This window comes from Amblyomma americanum, chromosome 1 (genome assembly GCF_052857255.1).
Source record: "Amblyomma americanum isolate KBUSLIRL-KWMA chromosome 1, ASM5285725v1, whole genome shotgun sequence".
Classification (NCBI taxonomy): Eukaryota; Metazoa; Arthropoda; class Arachnida; order Ixodida; family Ixodidae; genus Amblyomma; species Amblyomma americanum.
The window spans coordinates 247,067,346-247,091,239 of record NC_135497.1 but is presented as its reverse complement, the minus strand read 5'-3'; the positions used below and the strand labels follow the sequence as shown (position 1 = coordinate 247,091,239).

Sequence of the window (23,894 nt, the reverse complement as noted above, 5' to 3'; positions counted from 1 at the left end):
TACTCGAGCAGCGCCGCGCCCATTCGTGAGCGCGGGTGAGAGCGCATACGCTGCAGCAGCGAGCCGCCGTCCGGTGCGCGGTGAAGCCGGTCGATGTGATTCAATGCCCTGCGCGCTGCTTGGAGCTCAAGTGGCCATGCTCCTGCCTCGGCCAACGTTTCGGCGCACTGCGAGTTTTTGGGCAGGCCTAGGCACACGCGCAGGGACTTGCGGTGCTGAAGCTCGAGTTTCTTTCAGCACGGCTTGCGCACCGTGACGAGCGGCAGCGCATAGAGCACCGCCCCCAAAGCTGCGGCATTGTATAGCCCTTGCTGGGAGATGCCCTGGCCTCGAGCGGTGAGCTTGTGCACGGCGGCGGTGATCCTCTTCATCTGCAGGCAGGCCTTGGTCGCCGCGGGGCGGAAGGAAAGGCGCCAGTCGATGTCCAGGCCAAGGTACCACATCGATTTACGCCAAGGAATCGGAGTCCCGTCCAGTGACAGTGGCGCAAGGTGTGCGCGCGGGCGCGAAACGCAGGCCATGGCCACCGATTTGTCCGCGCTCAGCGACAGACCAAGGCCGCGCAAGCTGGCATCGATTGCGGTCAGGGCTCCCTGAAGGCACCTCCGCACGCGGAACGCCTCGCCCGGTGGTCCCCGGCACCACAGAGCTATGTCGTCTGCATATATGGACATGTACACATGGTGTCGGCCGCTCGTGGGGAGGGAGGCCGGCACCACCGACATGGCCACATTGAACAGAAATGGTGATAGGACAGAGCCCTGCGGCACGCCCATGTCCACCAGGCGAGGCTTGGAAAGCTTACCCCCTACTCGTACGCGCATGGTGCGCCTGCTCAGGAAGCCATGAACGCATCGCAAAAGGCGCCCGCTCACACCAGCCCCCTCAAGCACCGCGAGAATTGGTGCGCGTTGAACGTTGTCAAAAGCACCCGAGACGTCCAGTAGCAGCAGCAGCGCAACCTGGCCTGCCGCCCTGGCATGCTCCAGCGCTGTAACAAACGTACGATATAGAATCAGCCGTGCACCGCATCCCACGGAATCCCGTCTGCCGCTCGTCAAACCAATCAGCCTCCGCAGCCCGCTCGTTCAGACGCTGCAATGCCATATGCTCCATGAGCTTACCTGGCCGGTATCCGCTCAGCTCCGTAGGTGGGCGCCCTGCCTTTCGGATGGGACAAACGACCGCGGTTCGCCAATCCTACGGTAGCTTCCCGCGTTCCCACACCAGGTTGATCTGCTGCAGGAGGATCTGTCGTTTCTGCGCATCCAGGCTTCGCAGCATCTGGTATGTCACCCCGTCCGGTCCGGGCGCCGAGCGGCGGCGGCAGCGCTGCAGCGCATTGTTCAGTTCCGCCGCGGTAAACGGCTCATCACAAGGACCTTCTGAGGCGACGGGCGAGGGACGCCAGTCCCATCCGCTAAGAGAAATTCGTTTCACGCGCAACTAAAAACCAAAAAACGTTGACTAAAAACGATATCGGTGTCGGCGCTCCGCTACCGCTTTCCGTGCTACCGTGAGCGGAGCGGGACCGCCGCTCCGGTCAACTAAAAGTTTGATTGCGAGAGGTTGGTCACCCGGTGAACGCTGCAGCCTATTCCTTCAGTGCCGCGTGTCCGCCACAACGTTGTAAGCGCTAATTCATGCAGCCCACATCTCTCTCTCTCTCTCACCACGCCACGTACCTCAAAGCGCGATTGAGGCGTCCACTGTAAAGCCGCTTTACTCCACTGTCCCAGAGAGCCAGTTATGCGCCTTCCTTTCCTCAAAATCATCGGACTCTGCAACCCTGCCAGCGCCACCGGCAATGAACACAATGAACGCCGACGGTCTATAGCCTGAGCGCCGCGTTTCGGCTACAACGTTGTGAACGCCAACGCATGCAGCGCACATCTGTCACTACCGCCACATATATTAAAGCGCGACTGAGTAGTCTACTGTCCCAGGGGCCCGTTATGCCCATTTTGCTTTCAAAGAAAATTTAAGATTGGTTTTCAAAATTGGTTTTGAGGAAAGGAAATGCCGCAGTAACTGTCTCGCATAAATTGGCGGACACCCGAACCGCGCCGTAAGGAAGGGATAAATGTGGTTGATCTGAAGGTCGTTCAAAGACATTCTTCGGCCTACTCGACGACTGCTTCACCTAGCGTAGTGAAGCTTTTCACATGAATAGATTATTTCTTGTTCGCAACGCAAACAAAAGGTATTAGAAAAAATTGGCTATGGTTTAGCTCTGGTTAACCCTAGTTGAATTGCGAAAGCTTCGTTTCCTCGGCATTTCGTCTACGCAGCGTCTCATTCCAACGCTCTCGATAACTCAAACCGGTCTCTTCCACAGTTGAAGAGTCACTCCGGGACTTGGCACGACTTCCTCTATATAGCTGCATCTTCGTTACGACGCTTCTCGAGTCGTGCGGCGCGTTCTTTTGGCATCTCTTGAGCGCGGTGTCTCTTCCTCGCTTCGATATGTCGTTGTTGCGTCTCTTTCGCGCTCTCCATGACGACTACAATACACTTCTTCTGTTCTGTTGTTGCCAGGAAAAATGAAAAAGAAAGTGCACAGGCCTGCTCACTGGCTCAAGCCGAGCCACAGTCGCTACCCCATGCAGATAGGAGAGTTGAAAGATGGGATAGAAAGACAGGATAGTAAAGACGCGCTAAAGACAAGGCCGATCCCGGAAGCAGTGAAATACATGGCTTGCACGTGACGTCACATCCGCCTGCTCGTTGACCCGGCGACCATGATTGTGACCCAGTCGCTCAGTCTTCGTTCAGTGCTGTGCTGCCGCGGATGCTTTCAAATTCGTGGCACCGGCACCGTTCACAGCTCTTCTTCATCCGATTTGTGCCTGCTATGGCGCCGCATGAAACTTTAAACGCGGGTTATTACTCTGAACCAATCGGCAGTATTCGCCTTCGTTACGAAGACAAGTTGAAACTGTGCGATGATATCGATCCATACACGCTGCGGCCCGGAGTGGACACAAGTGCCGATGTGAGTGGCTTCCCCGAGATTTCGCACGGCGACATCGTCACGTATCTTGTGTTTTCCGCGAACTTTGTGACTTTGGAAAACATGAAAGCGTACAAAGCTTTGCAGTCCCACAATTATTTTACAAGCGGCTGGGTGAAGCACCTTTCTGCCAAGGAATTCCAGGACGGCAAAGTTGTCCTGCTCGGCGAGGTAAGCATTACGAATCCATTAGATGATTGCAAACCTTGTTAATCTGTATGAGCAAAGCTGTGACAAATGGTCCGTACGCCGTTTGCGCTAAGCGCTCTGTGCGGCGCATCTGAAGCGCGACATTCGGTTATGTATGTACGCGAGCACGTAAAGTGCCCGCAAAGCGTGAAAGGAGGCGGAAAAACCTTATCGGTTCCAAAAAACAAACAGAAAAACGGAACTTGAGGTCAAATCTAGGTGATCAGAATACTTTGCTTCGTGATGACCTCGGTGGCTCGCTCGAGGACCCGGCGTTGAACAGCCAAGTCCGAGCTGGGCAGCGCAGTCTCCCACAGATTAAAAGAACCGAGTTGCAGCTCCCATTATGTGCCTTTGTTTTTATTTTGCACAGTCTGAATGGCATTGCAAATGAGCAGGTTCAGACAGACAAGTTCGTGTACCGCAACTCTGAAAAAAAAACGGCTCAAATGTTTTGTTCTAAGACGACATCCCTAGGCAAAGTGCAACTGAACCGCAGCAATTTTGAAACGATAGGTCAGTAAAGCCGACGTTTTTTCTCGTTGTCTTCGCAGGTGAACCACTCACAGAGGCTGGGGCACAAACCTCTCCAAGTGTGGATTTTGTGCAAGAAGGATGGCGCTGTGATCACTGCGCACTGCACATGTATGGCTGGAGCAGGGGAAGCATGCTCCCATGTTGGAGCCTGTTTGTTTGCAGTTGAGACCGGCATCAAAATGATGAAGTCAAGAAGTTGCACCCAGAAGGATAATATGTGGCTGCCCGCTTATGTCGAAAAAGTACAATATAAGCGACTCAAGGACATAAACTTCACATCATCTAAAGGGAAAAAGCGGCAGCTTGATAGCAATTCCTTTGAGGCAGGTCCAGTCAAGGAGCGGGCTCATGTCCCGCCACTTTCACAGCAGGAGCGTACCAAGCTTTACGGCTCAATTCAGGATGGCGGCATTGTTCCTTCAATTTTTTCAGTCCTCCCCGGATATGATGGACACTTTCAAAATCCTGTACCGATGCATGATGCCCGTTTGAGAAACCTCTACTCCGAAGAAATGTTGGCGCATGATTTGGATGTTTTGGTTAAGAAAGCCAATGATGTCATGCCATCAATAATTATAAGTGAAGAGACCGTAAAGGCCGTTGAAGCTTTGACAAGGCAACAGAGCAGCTCGTCTAATTGGTTTTTGTACCGAGCGGGCAGGGTGACTGCTTCTGTAATGAAAAGGGTGTGCCACACAAGCATTGATAACCCTAGCATATCACTGCTAAAACTGATATGCTATCCTGAAAAGCAGTCGCTGAAGACGCCTGCCATCACATGGGGAGTGAAAAATGAGCACCGTGCCTTCAGGGCATACCAAACCAGTGAAGCCGAGAAGCACGACATGTTCAAGTGCTCCAAGTCGGGGCTGCACCTGAGTACAAGATATCCGTTTGTTGGAGCAACACCAGACGGTCTTGTTTGTTGCGCATGCTGTGGGAAGGCTGTTGTTGAACTTAAGTGCCCATTTTCGCTCAGGGAAGTGAAGGACGTTACAGAGATGGCTACTGCAGGTTCCTGCCTGGAAACTGTCAATGGTGTAGTCCAGCTACGGCGACAACACGGATATTTCTACCAAGTGCAGACACAAATGGCTGTATGTGATGTTCAGTGGTGCGACTTCGTGGTGTGGACACCTAATTTGTTGCACGTGGAGAGAATACAGAAAGACAGGCACTTTTGTGAGGAAATTCTGGCTGCTGGAAGAAAATTCTTCATTCATGCAATCCTGCCCGAGCTTTTCAGCACCTACTTCACCAGGCAGCATGGTGGTCCAGTGGTAAACTCTCCCAGTGATGTCTACTGTTTTTGCCGTGGACCAGAAACTGGAAAGATGGTTGCTTGCGACAACGCATCCTGCCACTACAAATGGTTCCACTTTTCATGCGTGGCACTCAAGCGAGCACCAAAAACTACACTGTGGTTTTGTCCAGAGTGCAAAGGACCCAAAGGCTAAGCAACCTGTAACACAACTTGGACAGCTGCCTCATGTTTCAACCTTGGAAGTGCGTCTTGAGGCTGGAACACACGTGGCCCATATGGGACACGCTGAAATCTGGCGTTGAGAAATGACAATGCCGTCAGCAGATTCTGAGTTTGCTTTATTCAGACATGCAGGAGCAGGACTCACAATCACTTATCCACTGAGGCCGAAGCCTGCTGTCCAGTGCTTTATTCAGAATGCTGAAGCAGGATTCACAATCACTCATCCACTGAGGCTGAAGCCTGCTGTCCAGTGGCGTCCTTTGGTGCAGCAACAATTGATGCACACAAGTTAGATAGCACACAACACACAGTTACAATTTTGTCGAGTGGTGCGACTTCATCTCCTGGCCGGCACACAACGTAATCGATTGGCACGACAGACTTCAGAAAAATAAACTTATTCCTAATGAGTCCAATTACTCTTTCCACGTGTATTCGCACGTTTGCGAGCTTTCTTGTGCTCTGCACATCTTCTGCTGAAAGTTGTTTCTTTCCCCTGGTAAACGCTGGCACGTGAAGCTTTGCACAGTAGAAACCAACGCTTTCGCTGATGTTAAAACCCCTGTCTGCGAGTACAACGTCTCCAGGCACCAAGTTGTCCAAAAACCCACAGTGTTCGGTGATATGTTTGTCACTTGCCCTGCCTCCCCAACCTTCGGATATATATGTCACAACACCTTGTGGAGCAATCCCAATCAGGAACTTGGCTGTATTGCTACCTTTATACTGGGACCATGTTTCACATCTTGGAAGATACGATGATGGCCTTTCTATCTTGATTTCGAAGCAATCGATGATGACTGCTACATTCGCACCAAACGAGTCGTAGAATGCCTGTGGCATTGTCTTTTGCAAAGCATCTCGTGTGGGCCAGATTATTTCATCTTTAAGTCTGCAATACGCCACGTGCAGCCACTTGTCGAAAATGCGCGAAACTGTAGCCTCTGAAATATTGAACCGAAATGCAAAGTCAGCGTTTTGCAGATTTACTTTTAGCTTCATCATGAACAGAACGAATTCTTGAAATTTTGTGAGCTTATTGTTGACATTGTGTGAAATGAAGCTTGCTAGTGCTTCGAACACAGCAAATAAAACAGCAAAGTTTGGCATCCCAGTGTACAGTCCAGGGACTCCGGAACAGGGGGGGCAGGGGGGGCGGACGCCCCCCCAACATTTATCCAGGGGGGGCGCCGCCCCCCCTCCTCACTTTCCGACCGCTTACGCTGAAATCGAATTTTCGATAAGTGCTGAAGTTCTAGTGCTTTATAATTTTAAAGAATATTGACATAGTACAGAGATGGCCAACAAACAAACAAATATCGTTCAGCACACACAAATGCCAAATTCCCATCATAGGAAACAAATGTAACCTCCCCCCCCCCACCCCGAAAAAAAACAATATATCCTCGATATATTGAAAAAGTTAAATATACTAAACTCTCCTTTCCTATCTCACAACGAATCCAAGAAAAAATCTCAACACTAACAATTAACCTCAGCCGATTCACAGGACACACTTGAGGTATGGCACCAAAACACCTAAAGGACGTTTACACCAGGGCGACTGAACGCTTCATTCTGTACTCCAAGTCTGGTACAAACAAACATCACAAGTGCGCAGGAAACTACAAACTATCCAACGCTTCCCTCAGAATCACCAAAGCCTTCAGAATAACACCTAACATAGCCCTCCCAATACTTGCAAACGTACCCACCATTCACAATATTCGAAAGATAAAACGCACTTTTCAACGCCCTTAATAACAACCCTTCCTTTACAAACGACACCCTCACTATCCCACCTTCAGTCATCACCACGAAAACGGACCTCCACCTCACCCACCCAACGCAACGCATCAAAATCAACTACTCTTCCGGGCCCCTTACACCATCAGACCTGCATATTTACAACGACGGATCGAAAACAGAGGCATGCTGTGGCCTAGCATATAACGTTCTCACAAAAAAAGAATCGAATCACACAGTATAAACTATTTAAACTTTCTGAATACAGCTTTAACTTTGAAGCCGAGGCTGTGGCCATCATCAAAGCCATTGAATACACAAAAGCCACCACTTCCCAATCAAAACACCATCCTCGCCGACAGCCTCTCAGCACTAAAAGGGGCATTTGAAAAGGGGCAATCGTGCCAGGGGCTTCTGAACTCGGGGCTTTTGAAAACGGGGCAAATGCAGCGGGGCATTCGGCGCGGGGCATTTGACACGGGGCTTCTGACATCGGGTGCTTTCGTGCACCACCCGGTGGAAATATCAAGTGCAGAGATACGTTTACTGCAGCAGCAGCAGCACTGCGGGCAATGTTTAAAAGAAAGATACATGTATCAATTTAAAATAGAAACCAAGGCATTTATTAAAAGAGAAATTTTTCTTGAATAATGCAAAAAATAACAAAGAACCATAGTGCCAGGTATATCAAACATAATGCATCGAGCAAATAGGAATTATTAAAACAAATGTCAAGTACAAACAGTTGAAAGAAGGTGAAGTCTAATAATACTTTTAAAGGAACGAATAGTTTTAAAATCCTGAGATAAGGTGTAATGAACGGGAGTTTGATTAAAAACTGAGGGAGTATGAGTCTGAGTATGAGTATGAGGGCGTGTGAGTCTAAGGGAGTATGCGTCATGTTTAATGAATTTTGTATTGAAATAATTCAAGTTTGACTTTATTTCTTTGGAAACAAACACAGCAGTTCGAAGTAAAATTATGTCTTCTAAACGAAGTATTTTGGAATCTACTAAGTAATGCAACGTGTGATCTTCAGTTCTTAAACACTAAATGGCACGAATCGCCTTTTTTTTTTTTTTACAAAGAGGAATGAAGTAGTATTCTGTTTTGTCGTGGTGCACCAAACTAACAAACAATACTGGAGTCGAGATTCTATAAGCAAATAGTACAGGAATGTTTTAAGCCAGACAGGTAAAAGATTTCTATATTTGTTGATGATACCGAAGGACCTTGAGAGGCTATTTTAAGTTCGCTACGTGGGCATTGGAATGCACGTGGCGCCAGTTTTTGCGGGCGCCAGGCGACGCGCTTTAGACGGAGCGGCGAGCGCCGCTGTTCCGTCGGCTAGCCAGAGAGACCCATTCTTGGGGACAAAACAGGTTGTTGACCCTACGGTGGTGGCGGGACGTGCTCTTCTGGGAACAGGGGGACGGAAAGGACGCAAGGGAGAAGGTGAGGTTGTAGAGACAAGGTCCGATGTCATTCATCACACCCGACCGCAATGTCTCCACCAGACGAGCGAGTAACAACGAAGGGCTCATTCACACTTGAGAGTCGCAGAGGTCGCGCGACCAGCAGTCGCCTGCGACTACACCGAAATTCGACAACACCGATGTTCACACTTGGAAAGGCGACCTGCGGGTCGCCTTCTCGTTTGAAATGAGAACTCTTGGGAATGACGCCGTTCGCGCGCTTTCGAGAGTTTCGTCTGCTTTGGCCGCGTCTCCTGCGCTCGCGCTTGGCACTCGAAAGTGCTCTGGTCACTCGATATTAGCAATTGGCTGCGACGACCTGAGCGGAGAGGAGGATATAGCGGCAATGTGCACCGCGGCCGTACAAGCGGCCTGCCAGCCAGCCTGAATGCCGGCCGCTAGCATCAGAAAAATGCGCTAGTATGTTGTTTGTTCGCGTTCATACCATGCTCTGGGAAGTCGAAATTCAAAAATGAATCAGTTTTGAAGGTCGTTGGCCAATACCGAGCTGCTGGATACAAGCAAATTTCTTCTCATAGCCGCTTTGCTGCTGTTGCCCAAAGCGGCTCGATCGCCTGGCGTCTGTTTCTCCGCTCGTGAAGGCGTCGCGGAAATCGAGCATATTTTTATATTATCATGAGACGGGGTTCACAATAAATCCGTAGCGAAAGTAGCATCTTGGTTACAGCGCTGGTCAATTCCGAAACGCCCTCAGCTGCGGCATCGATGTGAAACCGGCTAGGCTTAGTGACGAATACGGCAGCTCGGCGCACCCGCGAGCGGCGTCGTTGCCGAAAGGTCGGATCGCTCGCTGATTGGTTCAGCGGTTTGCGACTCGCAGTCGCGAGGCTGCAAAATCGAGCAGCGAGCGACCGGCCCGCGACTGTCGCTTTTTGACCAACGCGACCGTTTGCGACTGTCGCATTTCGACCAAAGCGGTCGCGCGACCTCTGCGACTCTCAAGTGTGAATGGGCCCGAAGAGTGTACGAAGAGATCAGCTCGCGAGGGTCAGGGGCGCCGCACCGCCATGCCAATACGCAGCCGTCGACAGATGCTCTACGAGGAGCGTACAACCTCAGACAGCCGCCATATCTGCACTTTGACCAAGTGGGGATGCAATTACCGTGGAGCGTGGTTGACAGGGGTGGGGTCTGCTGGCTTTGCGCCCCCCCCCCCCCCTCCTCTTTCCGTTGACTCGAACGTGGGAAGCGCACGTGCGTGTAGGCGCAGAGACGCGCCCCGGGCGTAGAAAAGGAATTTTGTTCTTCTATTTTTCTTTTACCTTGAGAAAGGGTTGAAAACACGTAGTAACCAACAATTTTGGTTGTTCATTCTGATTGAATGCTGGTTGGAATGTAGCCTGGACAGAGAGGCCAGCAGTGCCAGCACGCTACGCTTCCACGCGGTTGCGCATTCTGTTTGTGGTTGTTTGTTCCTTTACGCTCACGTGTGCGCGCGCACAGTGTAGAACGCCCGCACTGGAGAGGAGGCGCGGGACTAAAGAGAAAAAAAAATTACGCTAGCCTAGGGGGTTTAACAGTGGCGCGTTTCATTTTTATTGCACCTTTTTTTTTCTATAGCGGCGCGCGGGCAGCGGCGGGCTGCTGTGCGCGTAGCTCCGCTTCTTTTTCGTTTGTTTGTGTACAGCGTGCTCCCAAGTGGAAGCATTTTTTTTATCGTGCGCCTGCCTGCTGATTTAACTGCAGATTTACAATGCCGTTGCCTCGGAAGATGCCGGGGTCTCAAAAGAAGATCGACAACTTCTTCGTGCCGGCACAGAAGCGTTTATGCCTTGGAATTGAGGATTCACAAGGTATATTGCGCCACATTTTTGTCGCCATTTTGTTTATTGATATGTTTCTAATGCCCCTTTGTATTTGTCTTCGGGCTGGCAGCGGGAAACGATTCTCACGAAAGTCAGCCAGGTGACCGTGCGATAGGAGCAACAAGTATTAACGGTACGTCTTTGCAATATTTTGTTTATACCATGCTCTTCATGAGCAGTTCATGAACATTTAGCACTTGATGCATTTTTTTAACTTCTCTTACTATTTCTTTGAAGGGATAATAAAAATAAAAGATCCATACAGTGGTCGGCTAAGAATTCCTTTTATCTCACTTATTGCAGAGAACCCAGCAGAGGTTGTACTAGATGGAGAGCCCTCCTTCACAACAGACTTGGACCGGACTACATCGAATTCCGGCGAATTCGAAGACGCGACGACTCGCCCCAGGATGTCCCATCACTGCCTCCCAAGGGCTACAAATTTCCAAGCAACCAAACCGGAAGGTCCTGTAAATATGCATGGTTCCAGAAATTCACATGGTTGTCGTACGACTATGAGCGCGACGTCGTCTTTTGCACTGTGTGCCTCATAGCCTTCAAAGAAAGAGGAGGAAACGTTGCAGGAGTGGAACCATGTTTTATTCGCGCTGGTTTCAATAACTGTAAAAAGGCTATCGAAAAGTTTCAGTGCCACGAGAAGAGGCAATTTCACTGCGTCTCCGCAAGTCGCCAACTGTCGAGAGAAAAAGGAATGCACGTAGTGCAGCTATTATCTCAACACAGCAGCAGACAGCAAGAGGAAGCCAGGCAGGCACTGCGCGCTATAGTAAGCTCAGTCCGCTACTTATGCCGCACAGGCCAAGCTTTGCAAGGGCAAACAAAGGATGACGGAAACCTTCTTGATCTGCTAGATGAACGATCACAAGACGTGCCTGCTTTGAAGAGATGGATGGAGCAGCGAGATAGATGGCTGAGCAGCGACATACAGAACGAGCTCATAGAAATTATGGCTCACAGCGTTCAGCGGGGCATCATAAGAGACGTCAGATGTATTCCCTTCTATGGGATAATCGCTGACGGCACTACCGATGTAACAGGGAATGAGCAATTCACATTTTGTGTGCGGTGGGTAGATGGGATTACACTGGAAGTTCGTGAGGAATTTCTTGGCATGTACAATGCACCAGACAGTAGAGCTGACACCTTGTATAGAGCCGTGAAGGACATGAATTTGCGTTTAGGTCTGGACTTCCATAACCTAAGGGGGCACTGTTTTGATGGGGCCGCGAATATGGCAGGCAGATTTACCGGCGTGCAGAAAAGGATCACGGACTCTGAACCGCGGTCAATATTTGTACACTGCAGTAACCACTGTCTAGACTTGGCACTCCAGGAGGTCGCAAGGAACTGCGAGGTTGTCGGCGATGCTCTGAACATTGTAAAGGATGTTTCCCATGCAATACTCGAATCTAAAAACAGGAAGACTGTTTATTCGAACGTTGTCCTTCCTCCGGGTAATGATGCCAATGAGCAGGATTGTTCCAGGCCGAACACTTTGCTACTATTGTGTCCAACGAGGTGGACAGTAAGAGTGAAATCAATGGAAAGGTTTATTGAGAACTATGAAAGGGTGCAGGCGACATTGCAGGAACTGGTACAAGTTCAAAGCTCTCTCATTGGCACCAGCAAGACAGCACTGAAAGGATATGAGAAAGTATTGGGGAAGTTCGAACCTTTATTGGGCATCAACCTTTCTATAGCCCTATTTGTCCCATGCGAGGAGCTAGCGAGGATGCTTCAACGCCCAGTTTATCGCGCTGCAGGAGCAAAAGAGGCAGCAGAGGCTCTTTGTGACAGCTTGTACAGGCTACGGTCTGACGCCGCATTTGGCGTCCTATGGCAGCGGACGCACTCAAGAGCAACACAGTTAGGGCTAAAGGAGCCTCGAGTGCCCCGAGTCTCGCAGCCGCCGAGAAGGATTCAATTCACAGACAAAGCCTCAGGAGTCTGCAGCGCTTGACTGCAAGTCATTACATAGAAAAGAGTTTTTTGCCGCTATCGATCGGATTACCAGCGAGATCCGAAGGCGATTCGAACAGCGTGGCATGGAGCAGCTGATTAGTCTGGAGCGCATTCTGACTGACGCTGCTGGAGGTCGAAACTTCGCGGCACACGACTTAAATGAGCGTTTAGGAGCACACGCTGCAGATTTTGACACCAGTAGACTTTCAGCGCAACTCGTGCTTCTCCCAACGCTCCTGCGTGACCAGGGCCCGGCCGCAAGCGAACGCATTTTGCAAATTCTACAGGGGAAGTCTGCAGACATGCGTGAAATGATGGATCAAGTTGTACGGTACCTGCAACTCGTGTTCTCTGTACCTGCGTCAGCTGCTTCAGGAGAGCGCTCTTTCAGTGCCCTGAGGCGAGTAAAAACATTTTTGCGCAATCGAATGACGCAGAGGAGGCTGACGCACCTTCTCCTGCTGCACGTGCGCAAGAGGAGAGCTGCGAACCTGCAACTGGATGTCATTATGAAAGAGTTCGTGTCCAGAACGGCAGAACGAACAGCAACTTTTGGCCTCCTTTGATATCCTCTCCTGCCCGACACCCCCTTGTCATACCAGCCACGAAGCTCATCAATGCGTGGGAATATTCTTGTACTTAGTGCCTAAGCTTTACCTTACTGTGAGAGCGAATGCAGAAACAAATAAAAGACTTTTTTCAGCTTTCGCACCCGTTCGTTTTTCGTTTCGAACGCGTCATTTGCTTAGTCTGCGCATGGTTTGGGAACTTCAGAAATTTCAAACCATTTTTAAAGTGCATGATAATGCAGAATAAGCAAGAATGCAAATATCTAAAATTTAATACTGTTGAAATTACTCATTAAATAATAATAATATTAATTAATGATAATATTAACATTATCATTAATGAAATGTAACATAAATAAATAACAATAGAATATTATAATTATAAAATATTGACACAAAAATAAATACATAAGTAAGTACGACATAGAAACACGACCAGGCTTGCCCCCCCCCCCCCCCACTCCCAAAAAAGTTCCGGAGTCCCTGGTACAGTCGCACCTTTGCTTCACAACTTTTCAGTGAGTCTTCAGTCACCTCGAGCTGCTCTTTCTCTTTCTGCAATGTGTACAGATGTTCATTCAGCACTACAGAATGCTGCTCCAGTGCCTGTGTGTCTTGCATGGTCATGTCGGTTTGAACAGCGATTCCTGTATAAAAAAAAAAGTTTATAAGCTCGTAAACTAGAGTGGCAGCCAGAGAAAATGCATGCTGGCTAGGCATCACAAGCACTAGGTAAGCGGACCGACGCACCAAAGGCCTTGGAATGCATCGTAAGCAAAAACAAATGACCATGCATTACTATGAAAAAAAAATGCCTACTGACCTGTCTCATTTTCATCGGCGCTGACTTCCTCGGCTTGCGGTGGCTGTGGGGAATTGGGACAGGCACGCGGCGACGCCTCCGATGCCACTGCTGTCGCTTCAACATCGGCCCGTCGCTTGTGAGCGAGTCTTTTTGCTCTGCGATCGTGCCGCGCGGAATCAGCATGCCTGGTCCCGTGGCCGAGACTGAGAGACGGGGCCCAGTCTGGATTTGTCTCGTCGAACAGGTTGGACGGTTCTCCTGCGGACGCAAAGCTGTTTTCAAAGCGTTCCACGTAGTCGTGTTGGCTTTTTTTTCTATAAAACGGAGATACATACAGTGGGCTCACCTTTTATGAAATGCACACCGCAGACGCGCACATTGGGGCTTTCGTGGTTGAAATTAGCACGTTTTATGCGTGCTAACCACAAGCTGCGGCGCTTCGCACTCAGAGTCTTGGTTCGCTCGCACTGGTTTTCGATCACTTTCGGCAGAGAGAAAAACCTCGCGCTAGTTGGCCTTTTCTTTCTCCCTGTAACGTCGCTGCGATTGGAGCAGCCCACAACGGCGCAGTTGACCATGCTGAGACTGCAACGCTTACGCACACGCGGAAAACAACACGAGCTGGCACTACCGCGACCACTCCAGTGCGCACGGAGCGGCGGTGGGTCATGAATATGGCGGCCGCGTATCCCAGCATTCCTGTTGATGACGTTGGTGCAAGCCATGTATACCAAGCCAATCTGTGGCGGAAGTGAAGCAACCTTCAAACTCTCCGCCACATTTCCGAAAATAAGTCCAATTGGACCCGTAACAGATACTACAATACACTGAGGCGAAGCGCGCATATATATATGGGCATGTTCAGATAAGAACGGTAATCGAGGTCCCATGACCATTTTTTGTTTTCAATTAAATTTTTATATGTGATGGGTAAATGTGTCCACACAAAGGAATGAACCTTAGTTTTGCAAGGAACTTCATGGTTTTCTCGGAAAAAAATCGTATGTCACAAGAGGTGGAGAATGTCGTTTTCGCCACTTCGCAAAGTTGCAAGTTTGGAGCATCACTGTATGCACAATAAATTGTTTCCGCGCGTAACTATTTTTTCGGTACTTTATTACAACGTTTACTATACGAAAAAAATAAAAAAACGTTTTCTTGCTGTGTCAGTCTTCTGAGTAAAAAATCGTAAACTTCGCTTCCGGAGCTGTGCGGTGCCAAAAAGGCACTTTTCAGGGCAGCTTTAGGGCAAGATGCGTAAAGATCTCCCGGCTGAATCTTTTTCTCTGTATTTTTCAGCTACTTCTAATCACTTCAGGCAAGTTTAGTAGCTCTACAAATGACCTATATTTTTCAATATGGCCTCAAAATTGGCAGAAGTTCAAAGACGTCAAAAAAGTGACAACTTTGACTTGAATTTAAAAAAAAAACATCATCGAATTCTATTAAAATTTGCCCTAATAATACTCAATACTCGATAATTTTAAGGCACCAAAAAAGTGTTGCATTATTTTGTTTTAAAGTATAAAAATAAATACAAAACTGAGTTCATGTTTTTGTTACCTAGAATTGCTTATTACTGCCTCTTAGAAATAGTAACTGTCAGAAATTTGATTTAGCACTCACTGAACGTGGTTACATTGCATTTAGCACAATATGCGAACCATCCTGAATGTTTTTACAGCTTCTACTCGCTTGTTAGCGGCGTTCTTAATGCGTCAAAATGGGAATAAATTCGCATTTCACCTGATGAACTGGTGCTGGCGGTCAAACGTTTTTTTTTTGTATTTTCTAATTTATCATCGTAAGGTACATTGGTATGTAATCGATTTTTTAAAAATATTAGATCATTTGTCGGTTCTTAGAAAAATTTTTATATATAAAAATTTATATTAATGTGTTTCTGAAGCCGACGTTTCCGTACCTGCATCTGTTTACCTCTGTGTTCAAAGGTTCTACAGGGCAATGTCAGGAGACAGAACGTCGTCTTCTGAGAGGAACATTTTATCTGCAAGATTTTTAATCAAGAGGAGTTTTAATAGCAACGCAATTTACAAATGGGATGCCGCTTTATATGCAGATTGCAATTCAGAAAATCGTAACAAGAAGTTAACGGCAGCAGTTGAAGTCGGTATGCGCAGAGTATATTGTCCAGCACGAAGCACAAACCAGATCACAGTCTCTTCCATTCCGAAGCAGCGGTGGAGGCCACGTAGGATGCACTGCCTTCATTTGTTAGAACGTACTTCCATGTATGGAGCGTCTGAACTCCAGGCACTTTCTTTGCCATTTTCCATTCTTTTTTCTTCGTTTCGCGAAAGTCTGCAAGCTCCCTCTGTGGGAGCTCCAGAATGGTGATGTTCTTTAGCGTTCCTTGAATTGCGTCCACGAAGCCGCTGGCTGTTTGTATGGCCTCACTTGCAGGCTTCCGCAAGTTGTGGTGTGATGCTCGATGTTTGACAAGCCCACCAACGCCGTCGCAAGCATTTTTGCCGTGTCCATGGAGTGGCCGAAAACATCCATTTCGTCTCTTGACATTCACTGCGTTGTAGCTCATGAAACTGATATTTATTCTTGAAGTGAGCGGAAGCCCCGTCGCTCACATATGTTATCTTGGTGTAGATTGGCGCGTTGTCTTCGAGGTGTGCTTTGATTTTTGACAGAGCCAAACATGCATGAGCTGAATCATAAGACATATCGTCGGAAATAACGACGTAGGTCCGAGTCGATTTTCATGACGTGACAACGCAGGTAAACACGGTCACCTGCTTTTTCTGCCAATGGTACGCTTGTACTGCGTCTGGAAGCACAACTGTCCAGTTTTCGGCGAAATCAAAATGTAAAACAATTGCACCTCTCTTGCAGCTGTGTTTTTTTTTTCATGTATTGCTCTTGCTTGCACAGATCTAATATAGTTGTGGGGAATCCATTTCATGGTCATTCTTAGAAATTCTCTCATAAATGATGAAGCGGTCAGAGTCTTTTTAACGAGCTCACCGTATTCCCATGAAGCAATCAACACCTCGTCCTCGCTGCTCATTTCAAAATTTTCCGAAGTGAAAATGCCATCTTGTGGACAGTGCTCACAATTCCTAAGGAAACACGACGCAGTAGGTTCCTGGCATACGCAGAGGCTCTGCATATCACCGGGAGAAAGCGACCTTCCGGACGCGTTCTGCAGTCCCACGAGGCACAACTGAAAGTTTGCACAGCACACACAAACACACACTTGCCACTGTGGCGAGCATTTCAACCACTTAGGACGCAAGGATATGAATTTTGTGAGGCCAACCTGGGAGGCAGGGTGAGCTTGCTTGTAGAGGCGGAATGCTTCTCGCAAGGAGCGCGTCATGAAGCGTTTAGGTATCCATTCTTTCTCTCCCTCCTTTTCGATTCTCACAACAACCTTTTTGTTCGGAGTCTGTCTAGAGCAATCGAGTTCATCCATGGTGTAATATTCTAAAACGGTGGTAATGTCTTCTTGTTGTAGTTTACATCTTGTATATCTCTCCAGAGTTGACCATACGCCTTCCTCATCCACCATCTTCTTCGATTTTTGGATAACGTACCTCGTTGCCTCTAGAATAACTTCCTGCACATATTTCATGGTTAGGTTGCGTGGTACCAGTGTCAGCAGCTGGCAACGCTCTTGAAAGGACGTACACCTATTGTAGGCAGCATGTAGGTTGTCCTCCCAACTGCTGCATTGCGCACACTTTTCTTCTGACGCACGCGAAGTCTCTGGGACATTATATGCTGCCTGTATCCCCGATCGTATTTTCGTCACCATAGCTCTTGCCACCTCTTCCTGCTTTCGCTTTGCATAGGAAAGTCTGAGGCGTTTTTTTAGAGCGCTCGGTGGCTTTAGGGGCGAGATTTCGGAGGAAAGGCTGACACTTGAATTTAAATTTTCTACGATTTCTTCCCCAGGGCGGAATTCTTCTAATGTTTCGGTTGACTCTGCCTGCATATTATCTATGTCTTCCTTGAACCGACGGTAACAATTCTGACAGATGAAGTCACTTTCTCGTACTCGGAGAGCTTCTTCGGGAAGTAGGACTTTTTTGAGAGCAGCGACATTGAGTGTCTTTACACTGCGAAAATTACGTCCTTTTTCAGTTCTCTGTTTGTGCCTTTTTGAGTAGTCTGCACAAATCGTTCGCCGCGGAAATCTCTTCATGAATGCAAAAGTTCACCGCTTCCGGAGATTATCGCGAGACAGAAGAGCAGGTGACGGATGCAGGGCCCAGAGCTGCTTTTCCAAAAAAAGGAGATGGACAGATGAATGGATTTTTAACACAGGCTGCCCACCGTCGACACTGATGTTCTTTCGGTCTGGCGTACGAGCTGAGACTGAGATACCAAGTATGCTTGTCGAGGGAGCGCTCCAGCGCAGAGAAAACACGTGAGCACAGAAAACTACCCCACCGGGTCTACCAGGCCTGGAAAACGACACACAAAACTCGAGATCTGAACAACATCCGCTCACAAGGGTTATCTCGGTCGAAGGTCGAAGGCTGAGGCATAACTGCCAGGCGTTCGGTGCGTTGCGATGGAAAGATGATCGTGGCGGCTAGAGCCTCGGTGCGGCGGCGGCACACATGGTGCTGTGAAATTCAGGGTCGCGCCGGGCGTTATATGCTACAGGAGCGGCTGCCAAGCGCGGTTCATCCCTGGAGCGGCGGTAGCAGTTAAAGTCATCTTGAGAGTGCGACGGGTGCATTAATTGTTTGCATAAACTACCCCTACACACACGTCACTCCAAAATAACGTGCTGAAATATGCTTACAGTAATTTAGGTCCCACCGTTAGAACAGTACGAAAGCGAATAGGAGCTTTAGACCTTTGATTATAATAAAAAAAATGCTTACAAATTACACTTATGAACTCAGCAACTGTAGCGTTTAAAATTTACTTACAAAATACGAATACTAAAACCAGCTTCTGACGATTGCGCATCCTAAGAGGGAATACTGAGCAGTCGTAGGGATTGAAATCATGAAGTCCGTTTTGTATTTATTTTCATACTTTAAAACAATATAATGCAATACTTTCTTAATGTCCTAAAATTATGAAGTATTGAGTATTATTAGGGCAAATTTTAGTAAATATCGATGATGATGTTTTTTTTTTAAATTCAAGTCAAAGTTGTCACTTTTTTGACGTTTTTGAACTTCTGCCAATTTCGAGGCCATATTGAAAAATATAGGTCAAGTGTAGAGCTACAAAACTTGCCTGAAGTGATTAAAAGTAGCTGAAAAATACAGAGAAAAAGATTCAGTCGGGAGATCTTTACGCATCTTGCCCTAAGGCTGCCCTGAATAGTGCCTTTTTGGCACCGCACAGCTCCGGAAGCGAAGGTTGCGATTTTTTACTCAGATGACTGACACAGCAAGAAAACGTTTTTTATTTTCTTCGTATAGTAAAAGTTGTAATAAAGTACTGAAAAAATAGTTACGCGCGGAAACAATTTATTGTGCATACAGTGATGCTCCAAACTTTCAACTTTGCGAAGTGGCAAAAACGACATTCTCCACCTCTTGTGACATACGATTTTTTTCCGAGAAAACTACGAAGTTCCTTGCAAAACTAAGATTCATTCCTTTGTGTGGACACATTTACCCATCACATATAAAAATATAATTGAAAACAAAAAATGGTCATGGGACCTCGATTACCGTTCTTATCTGAACATGCCCATATATATATATATATATATATATATACACACGATCCCTGAGCACTGAGACAGTAAAAGGAAAAAATGATGACCGCAATCCAGCGCCGTTTGTAAGCTTTAAAAAAAAAGCTAACTGCTCTACAATGCCAGCCCCGTCATAATCCCAGCCCCCGTGCGCTCGAGGAGCTGCTTTCCCGCACAGCCTGGAACATAATGGCGGACCTTCGCGCAACTCTGCTCCCTGCGGGAGCATATACAGGAACACTAAGGTAGAGGAAGAGGAGGCGTCGCCTCGCGGGGAGTTTATATATATATATATATATATATATATATATATATATATATATATATATATATACATAATGGCGGACCTTCGCGCAACTCTGCTCCCTGCGGGAGCATATACAGGAACACTAAGGTAGAGGAAGAGGAGGCGTCGCCTCGCGGGGAGTTTATATATATATATATATATATATATATATATATATATATATATATATATATATATATATATATATATATATATATATATATATATATATATATATATATACATAATGGCGGACCTTCGCGCAACTCTGCTCCCTGCGGGAGCATATACAGGAACACTAAGGTAGAGGAAGAGGAGGCGTCGCCTCGCGGGGAGTTTATATTTATATATATATATATATATATATATATATATATATATATATATATATATATATATATATATATATATATATATATATATATATATATGTCGCCTCGCGGGGAGTTTATATATATATATATATATATATATATATATATATATATATATATATATATATATATATATATATATATATATATATATATATATATATATATATATATATATAGGTGATCCAACTGTTTTAACGTCCAACTGTTAGGTGATCCAATTGAGAAACACACGTTAAACCAATTGGATCACCTAACAGTTGGACGTTAAAACAGTTGGATCATATATATATATATATATATATGTATATATAAACTCCCCGCGAGGCGACGCCTCCTCTTCCTCTACCTTAGTGTTCCTGTATATGCTCCCGCAGGGAGCAGAGTTGCGCGAAGGTCCGCCATTATGTTCCAGGCTGTGCGGGAAAGCAGCTCCTCGAGCGCACGGGGGCTGGGATCATGACGGGGCTGGCGTTGTAGGAACACTAAGGTATAGGAAGAGGAGGCGTCGCCTCGCGGGGAGTTTATATATATATATATATATATATATATATATATATATATATATATATATATATATATATATATATATATATATATATATACATAATGGCGGACCTTCGCGCAACTCTGCTCCCTGCGGGAGCATATACAGGAACACTAAGGTAGAGGAAGAGGAGGCGTCGCCTCGCGGGGAGTTTATATATATATATATATATATATATATATATATATATATATATATATATATATATATATATATATATATATATATATATATATATATATATATATATATATATATATATATCGCCTCGCGGGGAGTTTATATATATATATATATATATATATATATGTCGCCTCGCGGGGAGTTTATATATATATATATATATATATATATATATATATATATATATATATATATATATATATATATATATATATATATATATATATATATATATATATAGGTGATCCAACTGTTTTAACGTCCAACTGTTAGGTGATCCAATTGAGAAACACACGTTAAACCAATTGGATCATATATATATATATATATATATATATATATATATAAACTCCCCGCGAGGCGACGCCTCCTCTTCCTCTACCTTAGTGTTCCTGTATATGCTCCCGCAGGGAGCAGAGTTGCGCGAAGGTCCGCCATTATGTTCCAGGCTGTGCGGGAAAGCAGCTCCTCGAGCGCACGGGGGCTGGGATCATGACGGGGCTGGCGTTGTAGGAACACTAAGGTATAGGAAGAGGAGGCGTCGCCTCGCGGGGAGTTTATATATATATATATATATATATATATATATATATATATATATATATATATATATATATATATATATAAAAACTCCCCGCGAGGTGACGCCTCCTCTTCCTCTACCCTAGTGTTCCTGTATATGCTCCCGCAGGGAGCAGAGTTGCGCGAAGGTCCGCCATTATGTTCCAGGCTGTGCGGGAAAGCAGCTCCTCGAGCGCACGGGGGCTGGGATCATGACGGGGCTGGCGTTGTAGAGCAGTTAGCTTTTTTTTTAAAGCTTACAAACGGCGCTGGATTGCGGTCATCATTTTTTCCTTTTACTGTCTCAGTGCTCAGGGATCGATGCTAAGCCCTTCATACTTCGTTGAAAAAAACGCCGAAAAATAATCTGATTTGCCGAAAATATCATACAGCATGACAGAAAGATAGCGGAATGACAGCGATAGCTCGCAGTACGGACATTAATGGCGCATAAATGCTTGAAAATGAAAAACCTGCGTGAGTTGTGCGATGAAGAGAAGTGCGGTATTGCATCTCCCTGCAGAACCACATTGAAATACACTATTCTATAGGGTTGCGACCACCGATGTTGCACGAAGCTTGTGAAACCACGCTGCATACGATGTGGCGGCCAATCCAAAGCAATGCATTTTGCACGCAATTAAATCTAACCAACCAAAGGCACAGATATCGCAAACTCGCACGCTTATCTTTCACAAAATATACGTATCATTTGTTGCTCTGACTTCTAGCCCTCCATTGCATTTTTCCTCTGCCATGGTCATCTTTTCAAGCCAAACACATCACGTGCCGTACATCCTTAATAGTTTCTAAGGATCTCGAAAAGTGATGTGTATCTCTTTCTGGTGCTGTTATTTGCTCGTTTTTCCCTAAGCACTATTGCGTTTTCTCTTGACCTACTTGAAATGTATGTTGTATGTACCTTCACTGCATTCTGAAATATCTTTGTTTTGGACTGCTCCATGTTTTTACTCAAGGAAAAATAATTATCTGAAAATCCAATTTTGTTTCAAGTATTTCATGCTATTTTTGTTCCCCTCTCCTCCAGTGTCAACATCCTTGTCAGCGGAGCCTTAAGAGTACTCTTAACAAATAAAATAGTTAAATAGCCTGGGCAAAGCTTGTTGTCATGCAGAGAGACTGGCCTCCCACTTCTGTGTAGTAGATTGGGACTAGAACAAAATTTCACATACAGTTTGTTGTCAAACATTCTTTATTTCGCAAAACAAACAATTTCTGCAAAATGCTAGAGGTGGCAGCAGAATAAGCAGACAGGCTGGCAGCGGCTGCACATGAGAAATGCTCTGTCACGAACAGTTAGGTTAGGAACAAAAACTTTGTTCACATTCTCATTTGGAACTTGTAGCGTTGCAGGAAAAATGAAGATAATTTGTTGATGGCAAACATGAGTCGCCGCATGGAGTTTGAGTGAGCCTGCTGAACAATTTATAATTTATATTGAACTGTCATTTTATCACACTAGGCTGCCGTCACTGCACACTATCAAAATATATACAACTGGAGCGCACGGAAAAGGCGGCCGACTGCACCGCAGGGTACTGGGGCTGGCGAGGAACCGGCGTTGCGCCTGGAAAGTCGGCTCCTCCACTTCAAAATGGAACAAACGTCGTCAGCGGAATCACGTGATGGCCGCTCGGCGAATGGCGTCAAGAACGGCGCGAGGAAAACAGTCGCGCAACTCTGCTCCCTGCGGGAGCACATACAGGAACACTATTCTACCCCAGCGGAGCACATCTGGTGGAGCTGGCGGCGAAGGCAGCTGCTTCGATGGCGGCGCCATCTGTTGGAGCGCTGCGGCGGCGTTGCTAGGCAACGGCGGCTCAAGGTCATGCATAAGGCACACGGCGCGACGAGCCGAAATGGCTCGCTGGCTGGCGTAGTAAAGCTTTCGCTTTAAAAATTTTATTTACATATGTACACATGTCAAGGTTACCGGAACATTGACATTCACAAGTAGACATGACACTAAGCATTTAAGGCGAGCCAATTAAAGAGGTACCATAAGCATTTTAGAGCAGCTAACAGGAATTGCTTTTTGGCGATGTAAAACGGGATAGCATACCTAAAAAAAAAACCTTAGCGCCATTTTGGTCTAAAAACCAGAACAAAACGATTGTTAACATATATAAATGGACACGACCAGTCCCATGATTTCCTCCGACAAGGAACTGATCTGCTCCCTTCGAAAACGGCCACGTATTGACTGACCGCACAGCGTGGCATCAGACATCGCCAAACTTATTACTATAAACTGGAAGAAATCGGCAATGTCTGTTCTCAGTTGAGTATGTGCTTTTTCTTTCTGTGCGAAAATTTAAGCATACGTACTACGCTGATGTTCAGGTGAATGAGCGCAGCACCTTCCCTGCTATGAAGTACTATTGACTGGTAGCGCCGATCGACACCCGAACTTCGCGCTTTACTACCACGGGCGATTTCCTAATGAGGGATTTATGTTCGATAAACCAAAACGGCTAATTTTTCCTTTCGCAACTACACAACCACACAATGCATGATACGGCAGGCAGAACCTGCTTTTTTTCTTTCTTTTGTTTCGTGAAATGGAGAGGTAATGGGGTTACGTCTGAA

At 46.5% G+C, this 23,894-nt stretch overlaps 2 protein-coding genes across 2 annotated transcripts; one reads left to right on the top strand and one right to left on the bottom strand.

The window, feature by feature from the left end:
* The first annotated feature begins 3,076 nt into the window (after window positions 1-3,076).
* Window positions 3,077-6,333, top strand: LOC144116592 (uncharacterized). Its single transcript, XM_077651212.1, has 2 exons — window positions 3,077-3,184; window positions 3,757-6,333. Exons 1-2 carry the CDS (start codon window positions 3,077-3,079, stop codon window positions 5,194-5,196), a joined length of 1,548 nt encoding a protein of 515 aa, XP_077507338.1. The 3' UTR covers window positions 5,197-6,333.
* A 2,030-nt stretch (window positions 6,334-8,363) lies between these two features.
* LOC144116576 (uncharacterized) lies at window positions 8,364-14,314 on the bottom strand. Its single transcript, XM_077651211.1, has 4 exons — window positions 13,976-14,314; window positions 13,648-13,887; window positions 13,286-13,471; window positions 8,364-8,389 (listed from the first exon to the last, which is right to left on the bottom strand). The coding sequence occupies exons 1-4, from the start codon at window positions 14,205-14,207 to the stop codon at window positions 8,364-8,366; spliced, it is 684 nt and encodes a 227-aa protein (XP_077507337.1). The 5' UTR covers window positions 14,208-14,314.
* Window positions 14,315-23,894: the final 9,580 nt, after the last annotated feature.

Coding starts and splice junctions, on each gene's coding strand:
- LOC144116592 (XM_077651212.1), top strand. CDS start 3,077: ATGAAAGCGTACAAAGCTTTGCAGTCCCACAATTATTTTACAAGCGGC. Junction 3,185..3,756: donor AAGTTGTCCTGCTCGGCGAG/GTAAGCATTACG, acceptor TTGTCTTCGCAG/GTGAACCACTCACAGAGGCT.
- LOC144116576 (XM_077651211.1), bottom strand. CDS start 14,207: ATGGTCAACTGCGCCGTTGTGGGCTGCTCCAATCGCAGCGACGTTACA. Junction 13,888..13,975: donor CGGTGTGCATTTCATAAAAG/GTGAGCCCACTG, acceptor TTGCGTCCGCAG/GAGAACCGTCCAACCTGTTC. Junction 13,472..13,647: donor CGCCGATGAAAATGAGACAG/GTCAGTAGGCAT, acceptor TTTTTTATACAG/GAATCGCTGTTCAAACCGAC.